This window comes from Saccopteryx leptura, chromosome 4 (assembly GCF_036850995.1).
Source record: "Saccopteryx leptura isolate mSacLep1 chromosome 4, mSacLep1_pri_phased_curated, whole genome shotgun sequence".
Lineage (NCBI taxonomy): Eukaryota > Metazoa > Chordata > Mammalia > Chiroptera > Emballonuridae > Saccopteryx > Saccopteryx leptura.
This window is the reverse complement of record NC_089506.1, coordinates 31,038,335-31,059,770: the sequence shown is the minus strand read 5'-3', so window position 1 is coordinate 31,059,770 and position 21,436 is coordinate 31,038,335. Positions and strand designations below refer to the sequence as shown.

Here is a 21,436-nt window from a genome sequence, read left to right as displayed (position 1 = left end):
CAGGCTGAAAAATTGAAGTCACTTTAGTCCTTTATACAGAAGAAATTTAAGATAAGGCATGAGGTAAGAAATAATGGCAGAGATAAAAAACCAATCAGAGAATGGTGAAGCAAACCAGAGATTAACAACAACAAGAATCCGCTATCACTTCTTGGGGCTGGTGGGACAGTAAAAGGTGGTATTTCTAGAACCAAAATTTGAGCTATCTGGTCATCTGGCATGACTTTTAACTATGGTTAAGGTTACATATCAGTATCTAGACCACAACGAGAGGTACTGGCCAGCATGAGGTAGACATATGGAGTATTCACAGCCATTATTAGATATGTAGGCAAAGATTGGAAGATAAATACCATGGATTATTTACTCTTTTGACTCCCTTTGGCTAAATCTAACTAGAAGGCAGAATGTCAAGAAGCTTGGGAAATAAATTTTCTACAATTTTTTGTTACTGTTGTTCAACACAGAGATAGACTTTAGCCAGCATATCCAATGATGTATAGAGAGACTTCCTTTATTTGAAAACCTAAATTTACATATAATTAAAACAGATTTTTTCAGATTTTGAGCTTGAGGCAGTTCTTAACATTTCCACACTCATTCCATTGTTTAAGGCTATAAGGTAATAGATTACTAAATTATAACATTATAACATATTTAAACATTTTTTATTTTCATAGTAACAATTAACTTGCAGTATCTTCTGTTCAAATTGACTGAAATTAATTGCTTCTGTTCATGTACACATCTGCTTTTCCCAATGAGCAGAGGAGACCACTCTTTTCAAAGAATACAGGTTGACCTTAATAATATGATTAATCAATGAAATATACAGAAGTGAGAACCTAGGACTTCCATAGTCTTTCAGCAGATTCTGCCTGGCTTTTTTAGACTACTAATTCTTGGTACTCACATGATTGGAATACTAACTCTGTTGAAATTCATTTGATTTGTATAAAAATTGACTACAATGAGAAACAAAAATACAACTAAACATTTAAACTTTCCCTAAATTCATAACCCAGAAAATGATTAAATTTAAATGATTGTCTTAAGTTACTAAATTTGTGAATAGTTTCTTACACAGCTCTCTCTGATATGTATAAATGAAAATAATTTGATACTAGAAGGTATATTTATATAACAAGTATCTAAAACATGTGACATTAGTTTTGGAATTGGATGGTAGTAGCTGAAAGACCTCTAGGAAACTGTTGAAGATTATTAGTATATGATAAAATTGTCTTGAGAAGACAGTTGGTGAGTAATTCAAAAGCATGTTAGAAGTTGGCAAAATGAGTTTTATTGTGAATTGGTGAGTTATTTGCCATCATTTCTGCCTGTGATAATGTGAAAAGTAGAATTCATGGTTCTGGTTGGCAAGATTTTTAGGTAAGATGTAAAGTGTTTCAAGTAAGTGATTTTAATTACCTATAATTAGATATAAAAAGACAGTTATAATAAAAGAACAGGTCAATTTTCAAGTAAAATGTAGAGCAAATATAAAAGAGCTAACTTTATTTTTGGTTTGAAACTGAAATTAATTATTATTCCTGGTTTGTTCCAGAAAAAATATTCTGAAAGCAATGTCTAATTGCCAAATTTGAAATTGATCTCAGGCCCTGGCTGGTTAGCTCAGTGAATAGAGCATTGGCCTTAAGTGCAGATGTTCCCAGTTAATCCTGTCAGGACACAGGGAAGCAACTATCTCTTCCCTTCTTTCCTTACCTTCTCTCCTCCTTCCCTTCTTGCAGCCAGTGGCTCAACTGGTTTGAGCATCAGCCCTGGGTGCTGAGGATAGCATGGTTGATTGTGAATTGGCCCAGGACAGGGGTTGCTGGGTGGATCATGGCTGGAGTGCATACAGGAGTCTGTCTCTCTCTCTCCTCCTCCTCTCACTTAAAGAAAAAAAAAAACAGAGAAAGAAATTGATCTCAGATAAAAATTAAGTCTAGCATGTGACTATAAACTCCTGTATGAAAACCTCAGAAAAACTTAAAATGTTTCTTAAGATATCTTCATCTAAACAAAAGCCCTTGTATGTATTGTATTGGAATGTCTTATAAAAACTCTCAAACAGGCTGTTGCCAGTTGTCTCAAAATTAGAGCATCAGCTAGGCTTATGGAAGTCCCAGGTTCAATTCCCAGTCAAGGCACACAGGAGAAGAGACCATCTACTTCTCCACCCCTCCACCTCTTCTTGTTCTCTATTTCTTCCCTTCCCGCAGCCATGGCTTAAATGATTCAAGCAAGTTGGCCCTGGGCCCTGGGTTTGGCTCCATGGTCTCATCTCAGGCACTAAAATAGTTTGGTTGCTGAGCAACAGAGCAATGATCTCAGATGGACAAGAGCACCATCTGGTAGGGAGTTTGGAGCGGCGCATGTGAGAATCTTTCTCTCTGCCTTCTCACCACTCACTTAATAAAACAAATAAACAAACAAACACAAAAAATAAATAAAACAAAAAAACCTCTCAAAGAAAGTTACTAAGAATCTTAAATATGTTATTCTATGACAGTCTCACTAGCCCAATATAGAAAATGGCTTATTTCAAAGAGATCTGTGAGTGTGGCCTTTATTAAATAGGACGTATGTTGAATTTTTTAAATAGTTCTTTTTATAAGTGTTTATTTCAGCCAAACTGACAACATATGCCTGGAAGCAAGATCTCAACTGTTCCCTGAGTGTATATTTGAGACATAAGAAATTTACACATCCTAGTAAAATTAATAAAAAAAATAATAAATTTAAAAAAAAGAAATTTACACATTTTAAAAGAAATTATATTAGGCCAGCCTGAAAGTGATCTCAGTAGCCTATATACTCTTTAAGACCAAATCAATTATGAGAATGAAGCTACTCAGATATAAAAGGGCTTATTTCTAATGGAAATGGAATTATAAATTAAAGGGTATTGCCTGACCTGTGGTGGCGCAGTGGATAAAGCGTCAACCTGGAAATGCTGAAGTTGCCAGTTCAAAACCCTGGGCTTGCCTGGTCAAGGCACATATGGGAGTTGATGCTTCCTGCTCCTCCCCCCTTCTCTCTCTCTCTCTCTCTCTCTCTCCTCTCTATAATGAATAAATAAAATCTTTAAAAAAATAGTTTCTTCCTTTAAAAAAATAAAAATAAAGGGTATTATCAAGAAAACAGAAGCCAAAACTACATAGGTCTGTGAGTTTCTGTTTTTTTAAAAATCACCAACAAAAATAAATAAACAAAATATACAGGTCTAGATGGTAAAAATACAGATTAGTTCCACTAAATTTTTTCAAGGAAGAAATACCATTTAAAAAAACAGTGATGAAAGAACTTCTATCACCTCAATGTATGAGGAAAACATAACCCTGGTGCTAAATCCAGACAAAAATGTTTTAAAAAATTATAGAAAATTTTTTTCATGAACATAGATGTAAATATAATCAAGAGAATTTTAGATCATGGTATATAGCTATCTATATCTAATTATTAAAAGAATAATAACCTAGACTATGTGGGGTTTATCTTAGAAATACAAGACTCATCATTTTAAAAGCAATCAGTACAATTCACTAAATCAACAAAATTTTTAACAGTATATGGTTTTTCAATTTGATACAAAAAAGAAAATCTGACAGAAAGTCACTACCTATTTATGAATGTTTAAAAAGCTGCAGAAGTAAACTTTATCAAGCTGATAAAAAAAATCAACAAAAAACACAGTCAAAATATTTAATAATGAAATACATTGTTTTCCCAAAATACTGAGAAGAGAATAAAGTCTGCTGTTAATATATGTTTTCAACATTTTATAATAAGATCTAACCAGTGCAATAAATAACAAAAGGCCAAGAAATTGGGAGAATAAGATTGGAAATAATTAAATGAAACTGCAGATGATATAGTTAATTACATAGAATGTCCTAACAGATTTACAAAAACACTTCCAGAAGTAACAAATATATTTTGAAAGTTCAAATGAAAAATGTTCAAAGGTCAGTAGCACAATTATATATTAGCTGCAGTAAATGGAAATCACCTTAAAATCAGTACCCTTTACAATACTATAAAAATAAAAATGATCCAGAATGAATTTAACAAAAGATGCTCAAGATCTTAACATTGAAACTAAAAAAAAAAAAAAAAAAAAAAGGAGATAAATGTTAAACATACAAATAAATGAAGAAATATACCGTATTCACGCATTGGAAGGTGTATTGTTGCTAAAATTTTGATTCTTACCAAATTAAACCTGTAATTTTAAAATATCATAAAAGCATGAAAATTTTAGATAGTAACATTTTAATTCTAAGATAAACAAAAAGTGCGCAGAATAGCCAAACAACCCTGAAAAAGAATAAAACACAGAGACAACTAAAGCTATTTGCCTTATTGTTTTATGTTGAATTTAGAATAGTATAAATTAGGATATAGTTACATTAATTAAGACAGTATGCCATTTGTAAAAGATAGATATACAAGTTTCAATAGAATAAAATAGTGAGCCTAAAAATTTACCCATTAATATAAGGTTAATCAATTTTTTAGGAAAAGTACAAAGATCATTTAATGAAGTAGGAAAGTCAGTTCAAAACGTTGTATTATAACAACTGGAAACTTGCATAAGCCTAAATAACCTCAAAAAATCTCATCTTACTTAATTATTCATATGAGATAGATCATAAATCTATAGGAATAAGCTTAAACTATAAATCTTCTTAAAAGAAAGATAAAAATTTAATACGCTCTTAGATAAGCAAATTTCTTAGATAAAACATGATAATATGTCTAAATGCAGTAAAAAATTATTTTGACTTTACCAACATTTTATTAAATATGTATAGTATTTTTTACTAAAAATTGAGATTGAGAGGCCCTAGCTAGTTGGCTTAGTGTAGGAGGGTCAGCCCAGCATGTGGATGTCCCGAGTTCGATTTCCGGTCACTGCACACAGGAGAAGCGTTCATCTGCTTCTCCTCTCTCTCTCTCTTTCTTCCCTTCCTGCAACTGTGGGTTGATTGGAGTGAGTTGGTCCCAGGCACTGAAGAAGACTCCATGGCTTCTGCCTCAGGCGCTAACAAGAGCTCAGTGGCTGAGCAATGGAGCAATGCCCCAGTTAGGCAGAGCATGACCCCCTGGGTTTGCCAGGTGGATCCCGGTCAGGGTGTGTGCTGGAATCTGTCTTTGCCTCTCCTCCTTTCACTAAATAAAAAAGAAAAAAATTGAGATTGAGGTAAAACTCAACTTTTAATTTTTTTTTAATAAAAGATGCTGCAACTAAGAGTTGAGGCTTCTTTTTTTTTTAAGACTTTATTTATTTATTTTAGAGAGGAGAGAGGGAGAGAGAGAGAGAGAGAGAGAGAGAGAGAGAGAGAGAAGAGGGGAGGAGCAGGAAGCATCAACTCCCATATGTGCCTTGACCAGGTAATCCCAGGGTTTTGAACCGGCGACCTCAGCATTCCAGGTCGACGCTTTATCCACTGCGCCACCACAGGTCAGGCAAAACTCAACTTTTACAAGGATCACACCCTTTCATTCTTTTCATCTATATTATCAGATAGCTCTGAAAAGAGACTGCATGGAATAGAAGTCAACAGCAGGGGATAGAGCTATTATTGTAAGGTTAGCAATGTCTCTTTGGGCACTTACACTGTCAACTTATCTACTTCATAAAGTGTTAATTATAAAATTAAGTAGTTAAAAATTTTTATTCTAATTAGTTTTATTAAAATACAGACATATCTTTACTATATTCCTCATAATTACTTTTAAATCATTGATTTTTTTTCCTAGAAAAATTCTATACTGAGACTGATTACCCTTCCAGACCTTTGAGATGGCCTTTTTTTCTACTCATTCCTTTTTGCATTGTTCTCTCTGCAATGATCACGATCCTGGTAAAAGTTTTTGTCCAAAGAAAGAAATGGAAAACTGAGGAGTATACAAGCGATGAGTAAATTGATTTCATATTTAAGATTTATTATTTTTATAATGTGTTAGCATCCATAGTAACTTATTAATAAATATTACAATAATGTTACTTAATATAATTCAGATTAATTTTATTTTTATATGGAAATTTATCCTTAATATATTAAGGATTAATATAATGAAAATGAACAAAATTTTTTTAAATGTCAGGAATTTTCAATCTTATAAAAACTTGGATTCTGTTATGGGTAAAATTAAGTGAAAATTATTTCTAGTTAATGTGATTATTTTTATTAATTGATCTTTATTAAACATGTATCAATTATTACTACTTTATTTTAATAGTTACATATTTCAAATAATTTTGCACAGATTGTTTGATTAAAAGATAGAAGGGAAATCCAGGAGAGCAGTTAGCAAAATAAGTCAGTCAGAGAAAGACAAAAACTGGCACATATACACTATGGAATACTACTCAGCCATAAGAAATGATGACATCGGATCATTTACAACAAAATGGTGGGATCTTGATAACATTATATGGAGTGAAATAAGTAAATCAGAAAAAACCAAAAACTACATGATTCCATACATTGGTGGGACATAAAAACGAGACAAAGAGACATGGACAAGAGTGTGGTGGTTACTGGGGGTGGGGGGGAGGGAGGTGCAGGAGGGAAGGAGGGCGAAGGGAAGGGGGATGAGAGGGGCACAAAGAAAACTAGATAGAGGGTGACAGAGGACAATCTGACTTTGGGTGATGGGTATGCAACATAATTGAATGACGAGATAACCTGGACATGTTTTCTTTGAATATATGTACCCTGATTTATTGATGTCACCCCATTAACATTAATGAAATTTATTTATAAAAATAAAAAATAAAACATTTAAACAATAAAAAAATAAGAGAAAGACAAAAACCATACAATTTCACTTATACGTGGAATCTGAAGAACAAAAGAAATCAATAAACATAATTAAAACAGACCCATAGATAAAGAGAACAGACTGATGGTTGGCAGAGGGGGTGGGGGTTGGAAGACTAGATGTTAACAGCGAAGAGATTAAGAAATACAAGTTGGTAGTTACAGAATAGTCATGGGGATGCAAAGCACAGCCCAGGAAATATAGTAAATAATATTGAAATTATGTATGGTGCCAGGTGCATACTGGAATTATCAGAGAGAACACTTTGTAAAGTATTATTGTCTAGCCACTATTCTGTATAACTAAAACTAATATAAAATAATATTGAGTGTAAACTGTAACTGAAAAAAAAAAAACAACGAAAGAAACAAGGCAGAAGATAAATAGCAAAGACGTTTAAAGTTATTTAACCAATAATGGTATAAATATGAAAACGACATGAGTTTATTTTCAGGTAAAATTACATTACTGTGCTTATTTCTTTCATTAGTCTTATTTAGCAGCTGAGAGCTGATTTCAGTGGTAAGGTAGTCTCAAATACTTGCTGCTCCCAGATCTCAGTTTGAAATTCAAAACTGTTTTAAGACTGGCACATAGTGCAGTTTTGTACAGTAATCTGTTAAGAAAATATAATTTTAAGTAATTATGTTTGTTTTTAAATACAGAGAATTTGAAAGTGAGAGTGAATCCAAGAGTAACCTGGAAAACAAAGAATCCATAATATCATAGTGAGTATGAAATATTTTAAGGATGAGGTGGAGAGACAAAGAAAATTTAATGTATTAGATAAAAACAAATAATATAAATATATATTGAAAGGTGGCAGTCATATAGATGCACATAATGAATATTAAATTAGAGAATATTTTAATATTATAAGCTATATAATAGATTAATAAACTATAAATGACATTCAAGCCATCATTTAAATTATTTTGTAGTGTTAACATTTAAATTTTTTTCTAATAATGTTTAATTCTTTAGTGTTTATGTATTCAAATGTTGGTTAAAAATAAATTACATTATAGAATTATAATAAGGTCATTCTTATGTTATTTGTTGCATTAATCATTATTTTTAACTGGGCATACATGTGACTGTTTCCCCTTATTTATTCTTCCAGAATAATTATCCTCAATGGACAGGAATAATGAAAAAGAAAAAGAAAAAAATACATGGATTGCTGGTTGCCTGGGATTCAAAACCTATATATTATTGTTTTAATTTGACAAAAATTAGAAATTTTCATATATAATTTATGTTTATTATATTATTTATATATTATATAACATTGATATCTATTTAATTGCACAAATAACTTATTTGTAAAAAAAGGCATGTTTATGAGTTTTTATATTGCACATTTTTAAAGTTATCTCATACTTATTCTGTTAGTAGAAACTGTTAATCAGCAGGCATGAGATGAAAAATGGTTATAGTATAATAAATGCAATGACATGAGTAAAAGCCACTGTCACATTTTAAATTGCAAAGTTATATAATTATGTTATTATCTTATGGTCCATAACCTATCAAAAGAAATCTTGATAGGGTTTAACATTGTAAGCATTAATAGAGATAAAGAAGAATATATCATAATGCAAATTATCAATGTAAGAAAAGCTATAATAATGCATATATATATTACTTAGGATTCTCCAGAGAAAAAGAACCAATAGATGATTATAGTTAGCTGATGATAAATAGATAGATAAATAGATAGATAGATAGATAGATAGATAGATAGATAGATAGATAACATATGACTAAGGAGGTTTATTATAGGGATTGGCTCACATAGTTATGGAGGTAAAGAAGTCCCATAATCTACCATTTACAAGCTGGAAAACAAGAAAAGTTGGTGATATAATTCAGTAGTCTGAAGACCTGACTATTGAGGAGTCTATGGTGTAAGTCCTGGTCTTAGTCCAAAAACCCAAGAACCAGGAATACCAATGAATGTCCATGGGTGAGAAAAGACAGATGCCTCAGCTCTAGTGAAGAATAAATTCATCCTTCCTTCATTTTTGTTTTACTCATGCCCTCCAAGGATTGGATGATGTCCACTTGCATTGATAAAGATAATCGTCACTGAGTCTAATGATTCAAATACTAATCTCTTCCAAAGTCACACTCACAGACATCCAGAAGTAACATTTTAACATATACCTGGTCATCCCTAAGTTGACACACAAAATTAATCATCACAAGTTTACCCTTTGTCAACTTGGTACACTTGTGTCTCCTTAAACCATACTTAATCTCCAAATAAAGGACATAATTCAGGCTAATATGATATAACTATCCTGTATACAACCAAAAATCCACTAATGAACTAATTTTTCCCCCAGAAGAGATAAAATCCTTGAATGATGTTTACTCTTCTCAAGATGCCTCATAACTTAAATACTATGCTGTAATATTAATACTGATATGAAGTCAATCATCTTATGTTATATGGTAAGAGAATAAGAGAGGAAAGAAAACAAAAGTGTCTCTTATGTATGTACGTATGCACACAGATATATTCAGAAGAAAATAAGGAGAAAATACTCATTACAATCCTTCTTTCTGTAACTGGTCATGTTATTGTTGGTAGTATTTATAACTACCTTATTCTACTACCCATTCTGCATTCTTTTAATTTCAGCACATACAAGAGCTGATTTGGAGAGCCAAATTTTCACTTCTGAAGGGTCTGAATTATTATTAGTACTGTCTTGATTGAGTTGTAGTTTTCCATTGATTTTAATTACAAGGCATAGTAATACAAAGAGAAATCCTAAAAAGCCTCCTGTATTCCAGACATCCTGTTTCTTACCTCAGCCAACACCTTAACTCTCTTCTTTGCCTATTGACTTAGAAGCATGAGGAACCCAAAGTAGCCAGGTGTCAGTCTTAACTTGTAGTTCAAGGGATTATTATTTTTTTTTTTACAAAGACAGAGTCAGAGAGAAGGATAGATGGTGACAAACAGGAATGGAGAGAGATGAGAAACATCAATCATCAGTTTTTTGTTGCGACATCTTAGTTGTTCATTGATTGCTTTCTCATATGTGCCTTGACCATGGGCCTTAAGCAGATCAAGTAACCCCTTGCTCAAGGCAGTGACCTTGGGTCCAAGCTGGTGAGCTTTGCTCCAACCAGATGAGCCCACGCTCAAGCTGGCAACCTCGGGGTCTTGAACCAGGGTCCTCTGCATCCCAGTCCGACACTCTATCCACTGCGCCACCGCGTGGTCAGGCTCAAGGGATTATTTTATCTCCACATGAAAGCATTTCTCCCTCTGGGACTAAGGCCTCTAGGCCAGCAGAGCATAAAGTCATGGAAACAGGAAGCAAAAATTTTGCTAGTGAGCCACTTGGGATAACAGTGACTGGTGTTGCTTTTATTCTCATCCTTCAATTCCTGGACCTATAAATCTTATTTATGGGAGAAACAGAACAATATATTGGACACTGATTCAAAACATACATAGTCTTCTGGATAACCTTGCCCCAAACCTGAAAACTATTGCTTACTTAGCTGGCACTATAACTGAGTCCATCATTTCACCAAGCCAGCTTCTTTCAGAGGATAAGAAACCTGTGTATTTCATGGCTAGGTCTGTTGACACACTTCTTTTGTTGTAAAGTTAGTTCCTTGACCAGAAGCAATGCTGAGTAGAATGCCATAATGGTGGATAAGGCATTTGGTAAGTCATTGAATCACAGTTTGGGCAGAAACATTGCATGCAAGAAGGCAAATCTGGAATCCAGAGTAAGTTTATATTCCAATAAAGAAAAAATACTGTTTCTTCCATGATGGAAGTTGTCCAACATAATCAACCTGCCATGAGTTTAGCTCATTGGTCATTCTGAGGAATGATGTCCTATCTGGAGCTCAGTAGTGACAGTTTAGGAACTTAGCAATGACTGTAGCCAGGTCAGGCTTGGTGAATAAAATTTCCTGTTGCTGAGCCCATCTATAAACTTCACCCTTGCCATCATGACCACACTGGGATTCATTTGGTGATAACAGCTGTTGCTATGGATAGAAGCTGACCAGTATCCAGAGAAGGAGTGATCCTTTCCAACTGCTTATTAAAATATTTCTATGCCAAGGTCACCCTTTAGTGAGCATCCACATGTGACCCAGATATCGTCACAAGTTTTGCCCATTCATAGATTTCTAACCATATACATTTTCCCTAAATTTGTCACTTCCATTCATGTTTTTTTTTTCAAGTCCCTGACCAACCAAAAGACACTGATATATAACAACATGTCTAGCTGTTTCTCTTACCAAGTGAAGTGCACAATCAGTTACACTGCCTGAAATTCTTCCCTCTTGGGAAGATTTCCTTTCACTGCTGTCCTTCAGGAATGTCTAAGAGAGCAGTTATAATGCTGCAGCCGACTTCTTTCAGGCAGCACCTGTATATAATACAGAATCACCTGTTAACTAGACCCCAGTCTTCTCACCTTTGACAAATAATGGTAGGAAAGCCCCTATGAGACCATAAATGCAAGCTGAGAGAGAGGGGCAGTGTAGCAGACTTGGAGACCATGGCCTTTAGGCTACTTCTTCATGTAACTTACCTGTGCCTTCAGGTACTACTTAGGCCTGATCACATATTTATCATTTCTATTTGATGATGGAGTGTTACTGTGCATGTCCATGTTTATGGCTTGGTGGACCAGAAAAAGCCCAGTTCATGATCAGCATCTGAGGCTGCATGGTAATTTGGGGGCCTATGGTTAAATGTTCAGTAGCAGGCAAAGTTGTTTCTGAAAAGGAAAACAGTTATATGTAATTCATTACAGGGCCTTTCTTCAAAATTTTAAAAGTCTACCCTGAGATGCACCTCTGGGGCCTGCAAAGTCTTCAAACAGCGTCTCTATCAGCCCTGATGCTTCAAGACCATTGGATCTGCTGAATCATGTGACACAAGTGGCAGAAGAGCTTGCACTCCAGCCTTTACCTGTTGAAGAAATTTCTCCTGTTCTGGGCACCAAAACAAAAACAAAAAAACAAAAAAACAACAACAAAAAAAACCCCAACTAGCAGCTTTATGGGTCACTTGTTAAATAAGTTAGAATAACATATCCAAATGAGAAATATGTTGTCTACAAAATCCAAAATCCCACTAAAGCAATTTTTTTTGGTTGTAGGACAGTGCATGTGCAACAATTCATCTTTAGCCTAAGAAGGAATATCTGAACATGCTCCACACCTCTGAATGCCTATAAATTTTACTACAAATAGAGATAGAATATCTATAAATTTTAGTAAGACTTATTTTCCACCTTCTGACAGCAAAAGACTTAATAGTAATTCTAGAGTAGTTGCTGCCTCTTACTCACTTGGTCTAATAAGCATATTGTCATCAATGTAATAGACCAGTATGATATCTTGTGGAAGGGAAAGGAGATTAAGATCTATATTATGACATAGGGCTGGAGAGTTGATAAATCTTTGAGTAGGACAGTGAAAGTGTATTGCTGGCTATGCCAGCTGAAAGGAAATTTTCTTGTGGATGTTATGGACAGGCATAGGGAAAAGGGCATTTGTCATCTGCATACCAGGAACCAGAAGATGTGTTAATTTGCTCAAGTAATAAAATCATATCTGGTACAGCAGATACAACTGGAGTCATCACTTGACTAAACTCAATCTAATCTGTGGTTATTCTCCATAATCTGTCTTCTGCACAGACCATAGAAAATTTGAATGATTATGTGGTGGGAATCACTACCTCTGCATCTTTAAAATGGTGAAACTAACCTCTAAATCTTTTCTTTTACAATACATCAAACTGAAGAGATTGGATATTTATAATATTCTCACAATAAATCATGTTTTGGTCCATGTTTCATCCAACCAAACAAACATTAGAGCACTTTTAACTTCCTGAGCTGCAATATTACATTCATAATCTCGCTTAGTGGGCCCATATCAATAACTTTGGCCTAATCCAACTTTATGTTTCTTCCATTATTATCTCACACTCTTTGTATCCAGTTCCACACAGGTTCCCCAGATGTTTGCTTGTGTAAATTAAAAAACGTATTCTTTTGAGTAGTTCACTTCTTCATGTTTACACTTCGTACTTCCCCTGTAAGAATCTGCTGGGACTTGAGTTTAGTTATAGGCCTAGAAGTAAAGAAGGTGGTTGGGGTGGTTCCTAAAGACAATCAACATTATCTTGCAAGGAATTACCTGAAAGAAGTCAGCTGCAGCATTGTAACTCCTCTGTGGGACATTCCTGAAGGACAGAGGTGAAAGGAAATCCTCCCAAGAAGGAAAAATTCCAGGCAGTGTACCTGGTTGTGCACATTTCTTGATAGGATAAATAGCCAGATTTATTATTACATGTCAAAATTGTTTGGCTGGATGGTCGGGGACTTGAAAAGAACATGAACGGAAGTGACAATGGTAGGAGAAATTTATGTGGTTAGATCTTTCTGAATGGGCAAATATTGTCATTAAAAATAAAAAAAATTTAAAAATCATCAAATATAGTGAGGTATTTAAAAAAAATAATGATCATACTTGACATAAAAAAATACTATAGCCAAAAATGGAAAAATACACATGTTAAGTATATGTAGTAAAAGCAATCTAAATATCTTTCAGTAAATGAGTGGTACATCCAGACAATAGAACATTATTTAGTGCTAAAGAGAAATGAGTCATCATGCCATGAAAAGTCATAGAGAAAAAAAAGTCATAGAGAAATGTAAATATATATTACTTAGGAAAAAAAGTTCTATATAGAAGGTTATATACTGTATGATTTCAATTATATGACATCCTAAAAATGCAAAACTATGTAGACAGTAAAAATGTTAGTGGTTGCCAGCAGTCACAGAGAGGGAGAGAAGAATAGGCAGAACGCAGAATACTTTTAGGCAATAAAACTATTAAGTTTGACACTATAATAGTGGGTACATACCAGTATACATTTGTCAGAATCAATTGAATATACAACACCAAGAGTGAACCCTATTGTAAACTATGGACTCTTTGTGACAGTGATATATTAATGGAAATTCACCAATTGCCACTATGATATGAAATATTGATAGTAGGGAGGCTGTGCATGTGGAAGATAGAAGGGTATATGAGAACTCAAGTACAATTTTGCATTTTTCTGTGAACATAAAACTGCTCTGAAAAAATATCTTCTCTAAAACAATGACAATGAAACAGAAAACAAAGACTCTACGTACAAAATAAGAGAAACAAAAAGCTTTTTGGAGAGAAAATTGAAACAATTTATATAAATGTGATACAATTATATACATGTTGAGGACAAACAAAGAAGGCACAAATAGCCAGTACTGGGAATAAGAGCAGATCCATCATTATTGCTGCTTCTGATAATAAAAGGATGCTGGCAGAATTTCATGCCAATAAAATTAAAAACACATGAAACTATCAAATTCTTTGAAAGACAAAAATTATCAAAGCTCACTCAAAAGGAAGTAGATAAGTTACCCTACATATATTAAAGAAACTGAAATTATAATAAAAATTGTGTCTTGAAAGATATTTTGAGGTCCACATGGTTTCACTGGTGAATTCTACTAAACATTAAAGGAAGAAATAACACAGTTCTACACAAAATTTCCAACATAATTGAAGGTAATGGAAAGCTTCTCCACTCATTCTAATGAGGTCAGCATTAACCTATTACCCCACCAAGCTAAGAAATAAGATAATTATACATCTGCCTTATGGACATAGATGCAAATGTTAAAACAATTGTAACAAATTAAATCCAACCAAATTCAATTTTAACAAAATATACAAAAACTAAAATCATGACTAAGTCTGATTTTTCTAGGAAATACAATATAACTCAATTTTAAAACACATAAAGACACTTTAGCAGAATACAGCACAAAAACAATAGAGCACATATCATCAACTCAACAGATGAAGGAAAAAACATTTGACAAAAGTCAATATATATTCGTGGACAGCACTCTACACACACTAAGAATAATGGGAAATTTTTTTGACCTGTTCACCATCTGTATGTCCTATTTGGAGAAATATCTGTCCTCTTGATCTTTGTCTTATATTCAGTGATACTGAACAATAAGGCTTTTATAAACAGTGCATTGTTCTTTACTTTCTTTTAGAAGCTAGTTCTTTGAAAGGCAGATAATTGTTACATTTGGTTGAGTGAAAACTCATAGTATCTGGCCCTGGCCAGTTGGCTCAGTGGTATAGCGTCAGCCTGGCATGCAGAAGTTCCAAATTCGATTCCCGGCCAGGGCACACAGGAGAAGCACCCATCTGCTTCTCCATCCCTCCCCCTCTCCTTCCTCTCTGTCTCTCTCTTCCCCTCCCGCAGCCAAGGCTCCATTGGAGCAAAGATGGCCCGGGCGCTGGGGATGGCTCCTTGGCCTCTGCCCCAGGCGCTAGAGTGGCTCTGGTCGCCGCAGAGTGATGCCCGGGAGGGGCAGAGCATCGCCCCATGGTGGGCAGAGCGTCGCCCCCTGGTGGGCGTGCCGGGTGGATCCCGGTCGGGCGCATGCGGGAGTCTGTCTGACTGTCTCTCCCCGTTTCTAGCTTCAGAAAAAAAAAAAACACCTCATAGTATCAGCTGTTGGGAAGGCTTCAGGGCAGCAGCTAAGTATACTATGTTAGTTTACTTTAACTTTATTTTATGTTATAGTATAGAATTTGGCTCACAGGTGTCTTATACTCTACTCTCTTTCATTACTGTCCAGAAATGTAAAAAGTTTTCATTTTCTTGTTTATTTACCTTCAATTAGGCTAGTTTCCACTCGTGCTTTTCTGAGAATCAGTGGTTTGATCTAATTTTTTTTAAAAAGTTTTGATTTAGATAGACCAAATCCAAGTGCAAAGATATAGAAGACAGTAGTTTAAACAGCTGTTTTACTGAAATATATGATGAAAGAAAAATTACTTGAAATGAAAAGTTGAAAAAGATGGGCAGTAAGCAATATTTTAGAAATATGGTAAAGACTAACATCTGAGTTAGTTTGCACACCATCTGGAGTGCAATTATTTTTTTAAAAAGTCAAAAAGTTGAAAAGAAAATATGTATAGCTCGATATCTTTCCCTAAATGGGTAGTTCATAATATATGTTTCTCCCTCTTCAATGAGCTTCTGCCTCAGGCTCTAAGAAGAGCTCAGTTGCTGAGCAATGGAGCAAAGCCCCAGAACATCGCCCCCTAGTGAGCTTGCTGAGTGGATCCTGGTATCTTGTTGTCTATTAAAGAGGGAAAAATTATTCGTTCATTGGCTTACTCTTTTCATCATTTTTCTAAAATACTAATATACTTGGTAAAAAGTTGGTCCTCCCATAAGACACAATAATCAAAAAGTTTAAGCTTTTTTTCTTAAACACTTTAAGAAATATAATAGGAAAATTTTTTAAACGTGTCAATTGCAAGTTTAATTGACTAATGTGAAATAGTGCACAATTACCTCATATTGAAATTTAAGTAATTTACTTTGAAATACAACATTTAAGAAATTGAAAATAAGAGAAAAGTGAAAAGTAAAGTTATCTCAGAAAGAAAAAGATATTCTTACATAAAAACAATAATTACAAAACAACATACTGATACTGACTGCTTTATGAAATTGTTTCATCTCTTCAAATCACTTAAAGCAAATTGGAAAATAATGTTTATTATAAATATAATAAATAAATACATAAATTTACTAACTTAACATAGATTGATTAGAAAAAAACACTAAAATGGTATATATATGTGACATAATACAAAAATAATTTGGTCTTTGTCCCTAGTTTTTGGCAGAGTTCCCAATCCCAGTGGAATTTTCTGGGTGATAGTAATGTATTTTATTATTAATCACAAGCCCCGTCCAATCAAACTGGATTTATACAAATGATGTGACTTAGGATGGATCCATGGATAGCTTCAGGATGGGGCTGGTTACCAGAAAGACCAACTCATTGAAGGGCTGGAACTTTCAGTTCAGTAATCTTGATTTTTCCTTGTTTGCAAAGATAATAAATTAAGAAAGCAATAACACAGTTTAAGTAAAAATGTTTCATACAACTAGTTAACGTGTCCAATTTCCTTTCTCCTCCATCACAGTAAATTGAACATGCTAGAAAATTGTGACATAGAGAAACAAAATTACCAAGAACCTGAGAAAAACAAATCATGCTTATCTGCCCCTTATGCCACTACTGAAGGGTTTAAACAATGTAAATTCACGCACAACAAATCAGTTGTGCGAAAACAGACACGCTCCTGGCTGGGGTTTCCCTTCCCAGCCCTGTGGCAGCTGTCCAGCCAATCAGGATCCCTAAGGGTGAGCCAGCTTGGGCAGTAAGCACCAGCAGTCATCATCACCCCAGGGCCCAGAAGTGCGTGCTGTAGTCTTGGGTACTCCCACTGCCGCGAGCCCCAGAGTTGCCTAACGGCTTTCAGTCTTGACCACGTTCTGCGCTCTGGCCCAGCCATGTTCCTCCTTCTCGTGCTGCTCGCTGAGCTTGGAAACCTGCACGCCCATATGGGTAAGAGCACTGGAGCCTGGACTTCTTTCTCCTTTTGCCTTTGAGCAGGGCTGGGCTCTTCCTGGAGAACAATTTCCTGTAGCTGTGGGAACACTACCACTTCTTCTTGGATCTCTACTGGTACCTTCCTTGTGTTCCCATCCCCAACCCCCACTCCCACCTCCACCCATGACCTCTTGCCTCCTCCACCCACTCCGACCCTCCCAAACCCTGGACCAGGGCAGGTGACTGATGATGTTAGCCAAGGAGTCCACTCTGCATCAAGGGTCCAGCATCTCCGCCCCTGAGGCTCAGCTGGTCTTCTTGGCTCATTTACTCTGTGGCCATTGAATTTAGGGGTGTGTGGAGTGCTCTCAAATTATTCCTCAAATTTCCAAGGGAATCAGCCCCAACATGGTTCTAAAGGAAGAGAATGGTCCTATAGAACAGCAGTATCTAATTTTTGTTTTTTATCTTAGCCATTTTCAATGTGTCATTAAAATGTAGTGAAAGCTTTGAACCAAAAAGGCGGGAGGGCAAATATAATATAAATAAGTTTACTGACAATTTTAGACCCCACCATGGGGTCTAAAAAGTCCATGCTTGACTGAGATGATTGTTGGCGAAGAAAAAAAAAGCAAACCATTTTCTTACTGCAGATTCTGAAGGAATATTTCTGCATGTCACAGTTCCACAGAAAATAAGGTCAAATGCAAGTGAAGATACAAAGAGGCAGGTAAATAATTGAGAATATTTGTTTTACAATGTTAAATATTAAAACTAATTTATTTATCTTTGTATTAAGTCAGATGATACTGATCCGTATTCATTTGCAAAGCACGCTTCACTGTGCTATTTTGTCATACTCATATTTTAGTCTCCCTTTTACTTCCATTGCTGACTCCTGTAACCTTCCCTTCGTTTCTTCATCTCTCTGACATACTTGTTAACAATTTTCATAAATACACTGATAGGAAAAATCATTATGATTAACAATGCTCCCACAACAAATAAATTGATCTTGAGAAAATTTAGTCCTTCAAAATTTTGACCCAGAAGCATCAGACTTGGTGGAACTATGACCAAAAAAAAGATGAAACAAAAAAGAAAATGTCACACTTGCCCGATTATAATGAAATAGATTACAATAATAAAATATTAACTGGAAAACAAAGTTTAAAAACAAAAGCTTACCTGTTGTATAAAAAAGAAATTAAATTGGAGGCATTTAGTCTTGAATATTTCAAATTGGCATAATTTCGTTTTATATTATAAACCAGAAGTCATAATGCAAGGGTTCAGATTTTCATGTGGTTAAATTGGTGTTGTCAATATATGGCAACTCTGGAACAAAAATCATGTTGAAGAACAATTATTGAAATAAAAGTAAACAAAAAATTAAGAGTGCATTAACTCTGTTTTTGTCATATAGTAATGGAACCTACCATGATTTTGTTCTATTACTGAACAATAGTAATAAAAATAAAGTGTATGTGAAATTATAATTGAAAATAATAAAATAACTTTTTAGAGAAGTTATGTTTTCATGTACTAATCCAGTGGTTCTCAAAGTGTTCGCCAGGGGGCACTGATGCACCCTAGAAGATTTCCAGGTGTGCCCTATGGTATTCCAGAGAAATATGTGCCTGTTGGGGACCAAAACACTAACAAGGTTTTTGGAGTTTAGATTTTTGGGGGACAAAGGTGTGGGAAATTGGCTGTAAGCTGACAGTCTGCCCAACCCCCCACCTCACTTGCCTGATTAGGTTGCAAAAGGCTGTTAAGCTGTGGTGCTGGATTGTTTACACTACCCCCCATGTTCCCCGGAAAGACTGGAGGCAAGTTTCTTCTTTGTTTGGCAAAGTTAAGATAATATGTATGGTGGGGGTTTTCTGCATTAAATACAATTAAGAGTAAAAAGAGAGGAATTCTTCAATGTATTGACGAGGAAATGAGAGTTTGCCTTTCAAATATATGCCCAAACATTGAAGAAATCACTAGGACACATCAGTCTCATGTTTCTCATAAACACAAGAATGAAAAAACTTAACACATTTGTGCCAGGACCTGCCAAATTTACTAAATCTTACTTGTTTTTTTTTTATTTCTTCACCCCTCTTTTTTATGAATTCTAAAAAGCATAACTCAAAAAATGTAACATAAAAATGTTTTTTAATGTCAGAATAAGTTTAATTTTGTCATATTTATTTCATTTAATTACCATAAAATCATGCTTGGACTTTATATTCTTTTCTTTAATATTTGTCTTAATTATTATAACATGTCTCAGAAATGTGTATATAGTGCACCTACAATTATTTGTAGGATTTTAAATGCTCCTCGACTTCAAAAAGTTTGAGAACCACTGTACTAATCTCATTTAATTCTCAGATTAACCTAAAGGAGAATATGAATATATATGCAATATAAATGATAAATATATATACCATATATAGGTATATATTTAATAAAGAAGATAAAAAATATTAAGGACATCAAAATTTAAAAATTCAGGGCATAAAATCTGATTTTTAACTTATGACTAATTCCAAGTACTACCTTCAGTTGAAAATAGTTTACAAAGCTTTTTTTCTGATTTATTCCTAAGAATTATCATTGCATAGTCAATTTGAACTTTAAATTGTTTACTTCAAATTGCCTGTTGCAAAACATAAGCACTATAGGACATAAAATGCTTTTACTGTGCATGACCACATGGTGATGCAATGGATAGAGTATTGGCCTGGGACTTGGAGGATCCAGGTCTGTAACCCCGAAGCCACTGGTTTTAGCGTAAACTCATCCAGCTTGAGGGTCACTGGCTTGAGCGTGGGATCATAGACATGACCCCATCATCACTTGCTTAATCCCAAAGGTCACTGGCTTGAAGCCCAAGGTCATTGGCTTGAGCTCAAGGTCTCTGGCTTGAGCAAGGGCTTACTGGCTTGGCTGGAGTCCCTAGGTCAAGGCACATATGAGAATGCAGTCAATGAACAACTAAGGTACTGTAATTATGAGTTGATGCTTTTCATCTCTCTTCCTTTTTCCCTTTCTGTCTGTCTCTTTCTTGTGAAAAAAAATGCTTTAACTATGAAGTGTTTGATATTTATATTTAGGTTTTTTGAACTGTCTTTATGCAATTGCAAAAGCCATTATTCTTGTTTTTCATTTTACTATTATTTTTTTTATTTCTCACTTTAAAGATTCAAATGTTTTATCTGGTTCCTGCATAGTTTCTGGTGAGAAGTCTTAGGACATCCTTATTACTCTAAAAATATTTATGTATTTTTTTCTGGTTATTTTAAAGATTTTTTATTACTTATTCCAACTTGATTCTATCTTAATTTGATTTGTAAAAATGTAGTGTAGTCTATGTATGTATATCTTACATGGCAATCTGATGCTTAGTATCACATATAAGTGATATCATGCAGTATTTGTCTATTCTCAATTAGCATAAGGCCCTTTATATTCATCACTGTTGTTGCAAATGGCAACATTCTCTTCTTGTTTAATGCTGGCTAGTATTCGATTGTATATGTATATCATATTTTCTGTATTCTTTGTTGACAGACAGGTTGTTTTCATAACTTTGCTATTGTGAATAATGCTGTAGTGAACATATAAGCATAGATATTGCTTGAGATAATTTTGTTTCCTTTAGATATATACTAAGAAGTAGGATTGCAGATTTTATACTAGTTTAATACTTAGAGAAACAATCAGAATGGGTGTACCAATTCCACATTCTCACCAGCATTTGTTACTTCTTCTCTTCTTTATGTAGATGTACGATGATATCTCATATTGATTGATTTGCTGTTCTGGTATTATTTTAATATCAGAATTTCTATTTATTTCTATTTTATAATTTCTATGCCTTTATAGATATTCTGCATTTGATGAGATATTATTGTACTGTTTCTTTAGCTCTTTGAAATTATTTAAAATACCTACTTTAAAGTAATTTTTTAGTATATAAATTTAACATCTAATCTTCTCCCAAAATAGTTTTTACTGATTGCTTCTTTTGTGGGCCATACACTCTTAGTCTTTTTCATGTCTTATGATATTTTGACAACTAAAACTGGTCATTCCAA

The 21,436-nt window shown here is 34.3% G+C and overlaps 1 protein-coding gene across 1 annotated transcript in view; it reads left to right on the top strand.

Annotated features, from left to right (window-relative positions):
- Positions 1-17,173, top strand: part of ADAM2 (ADAM metallopeptidase domain 2) — an 88,597-nt gene extending 71,424 nt beyond the window's left edge. The window contains exons 18-20 of the mRNA XM_066383598.1: positions 5,773-5,932; positions 7,506-7,568; positions 16,933-17,173. Of these exons, the coding sequence (XP_066239695.1) occupies positions 5,773-5,932; positions 7,506-7,568; positions 16,933-17,173 (464 nt within the window). The remainder of the gene's footprint in view (positions 1-5,772; positions 5,933-7,505; positions 7,569-16,932) is intronic.
- Positions 17,174-21,436: the final 4,263 nt, after the last annotated feature.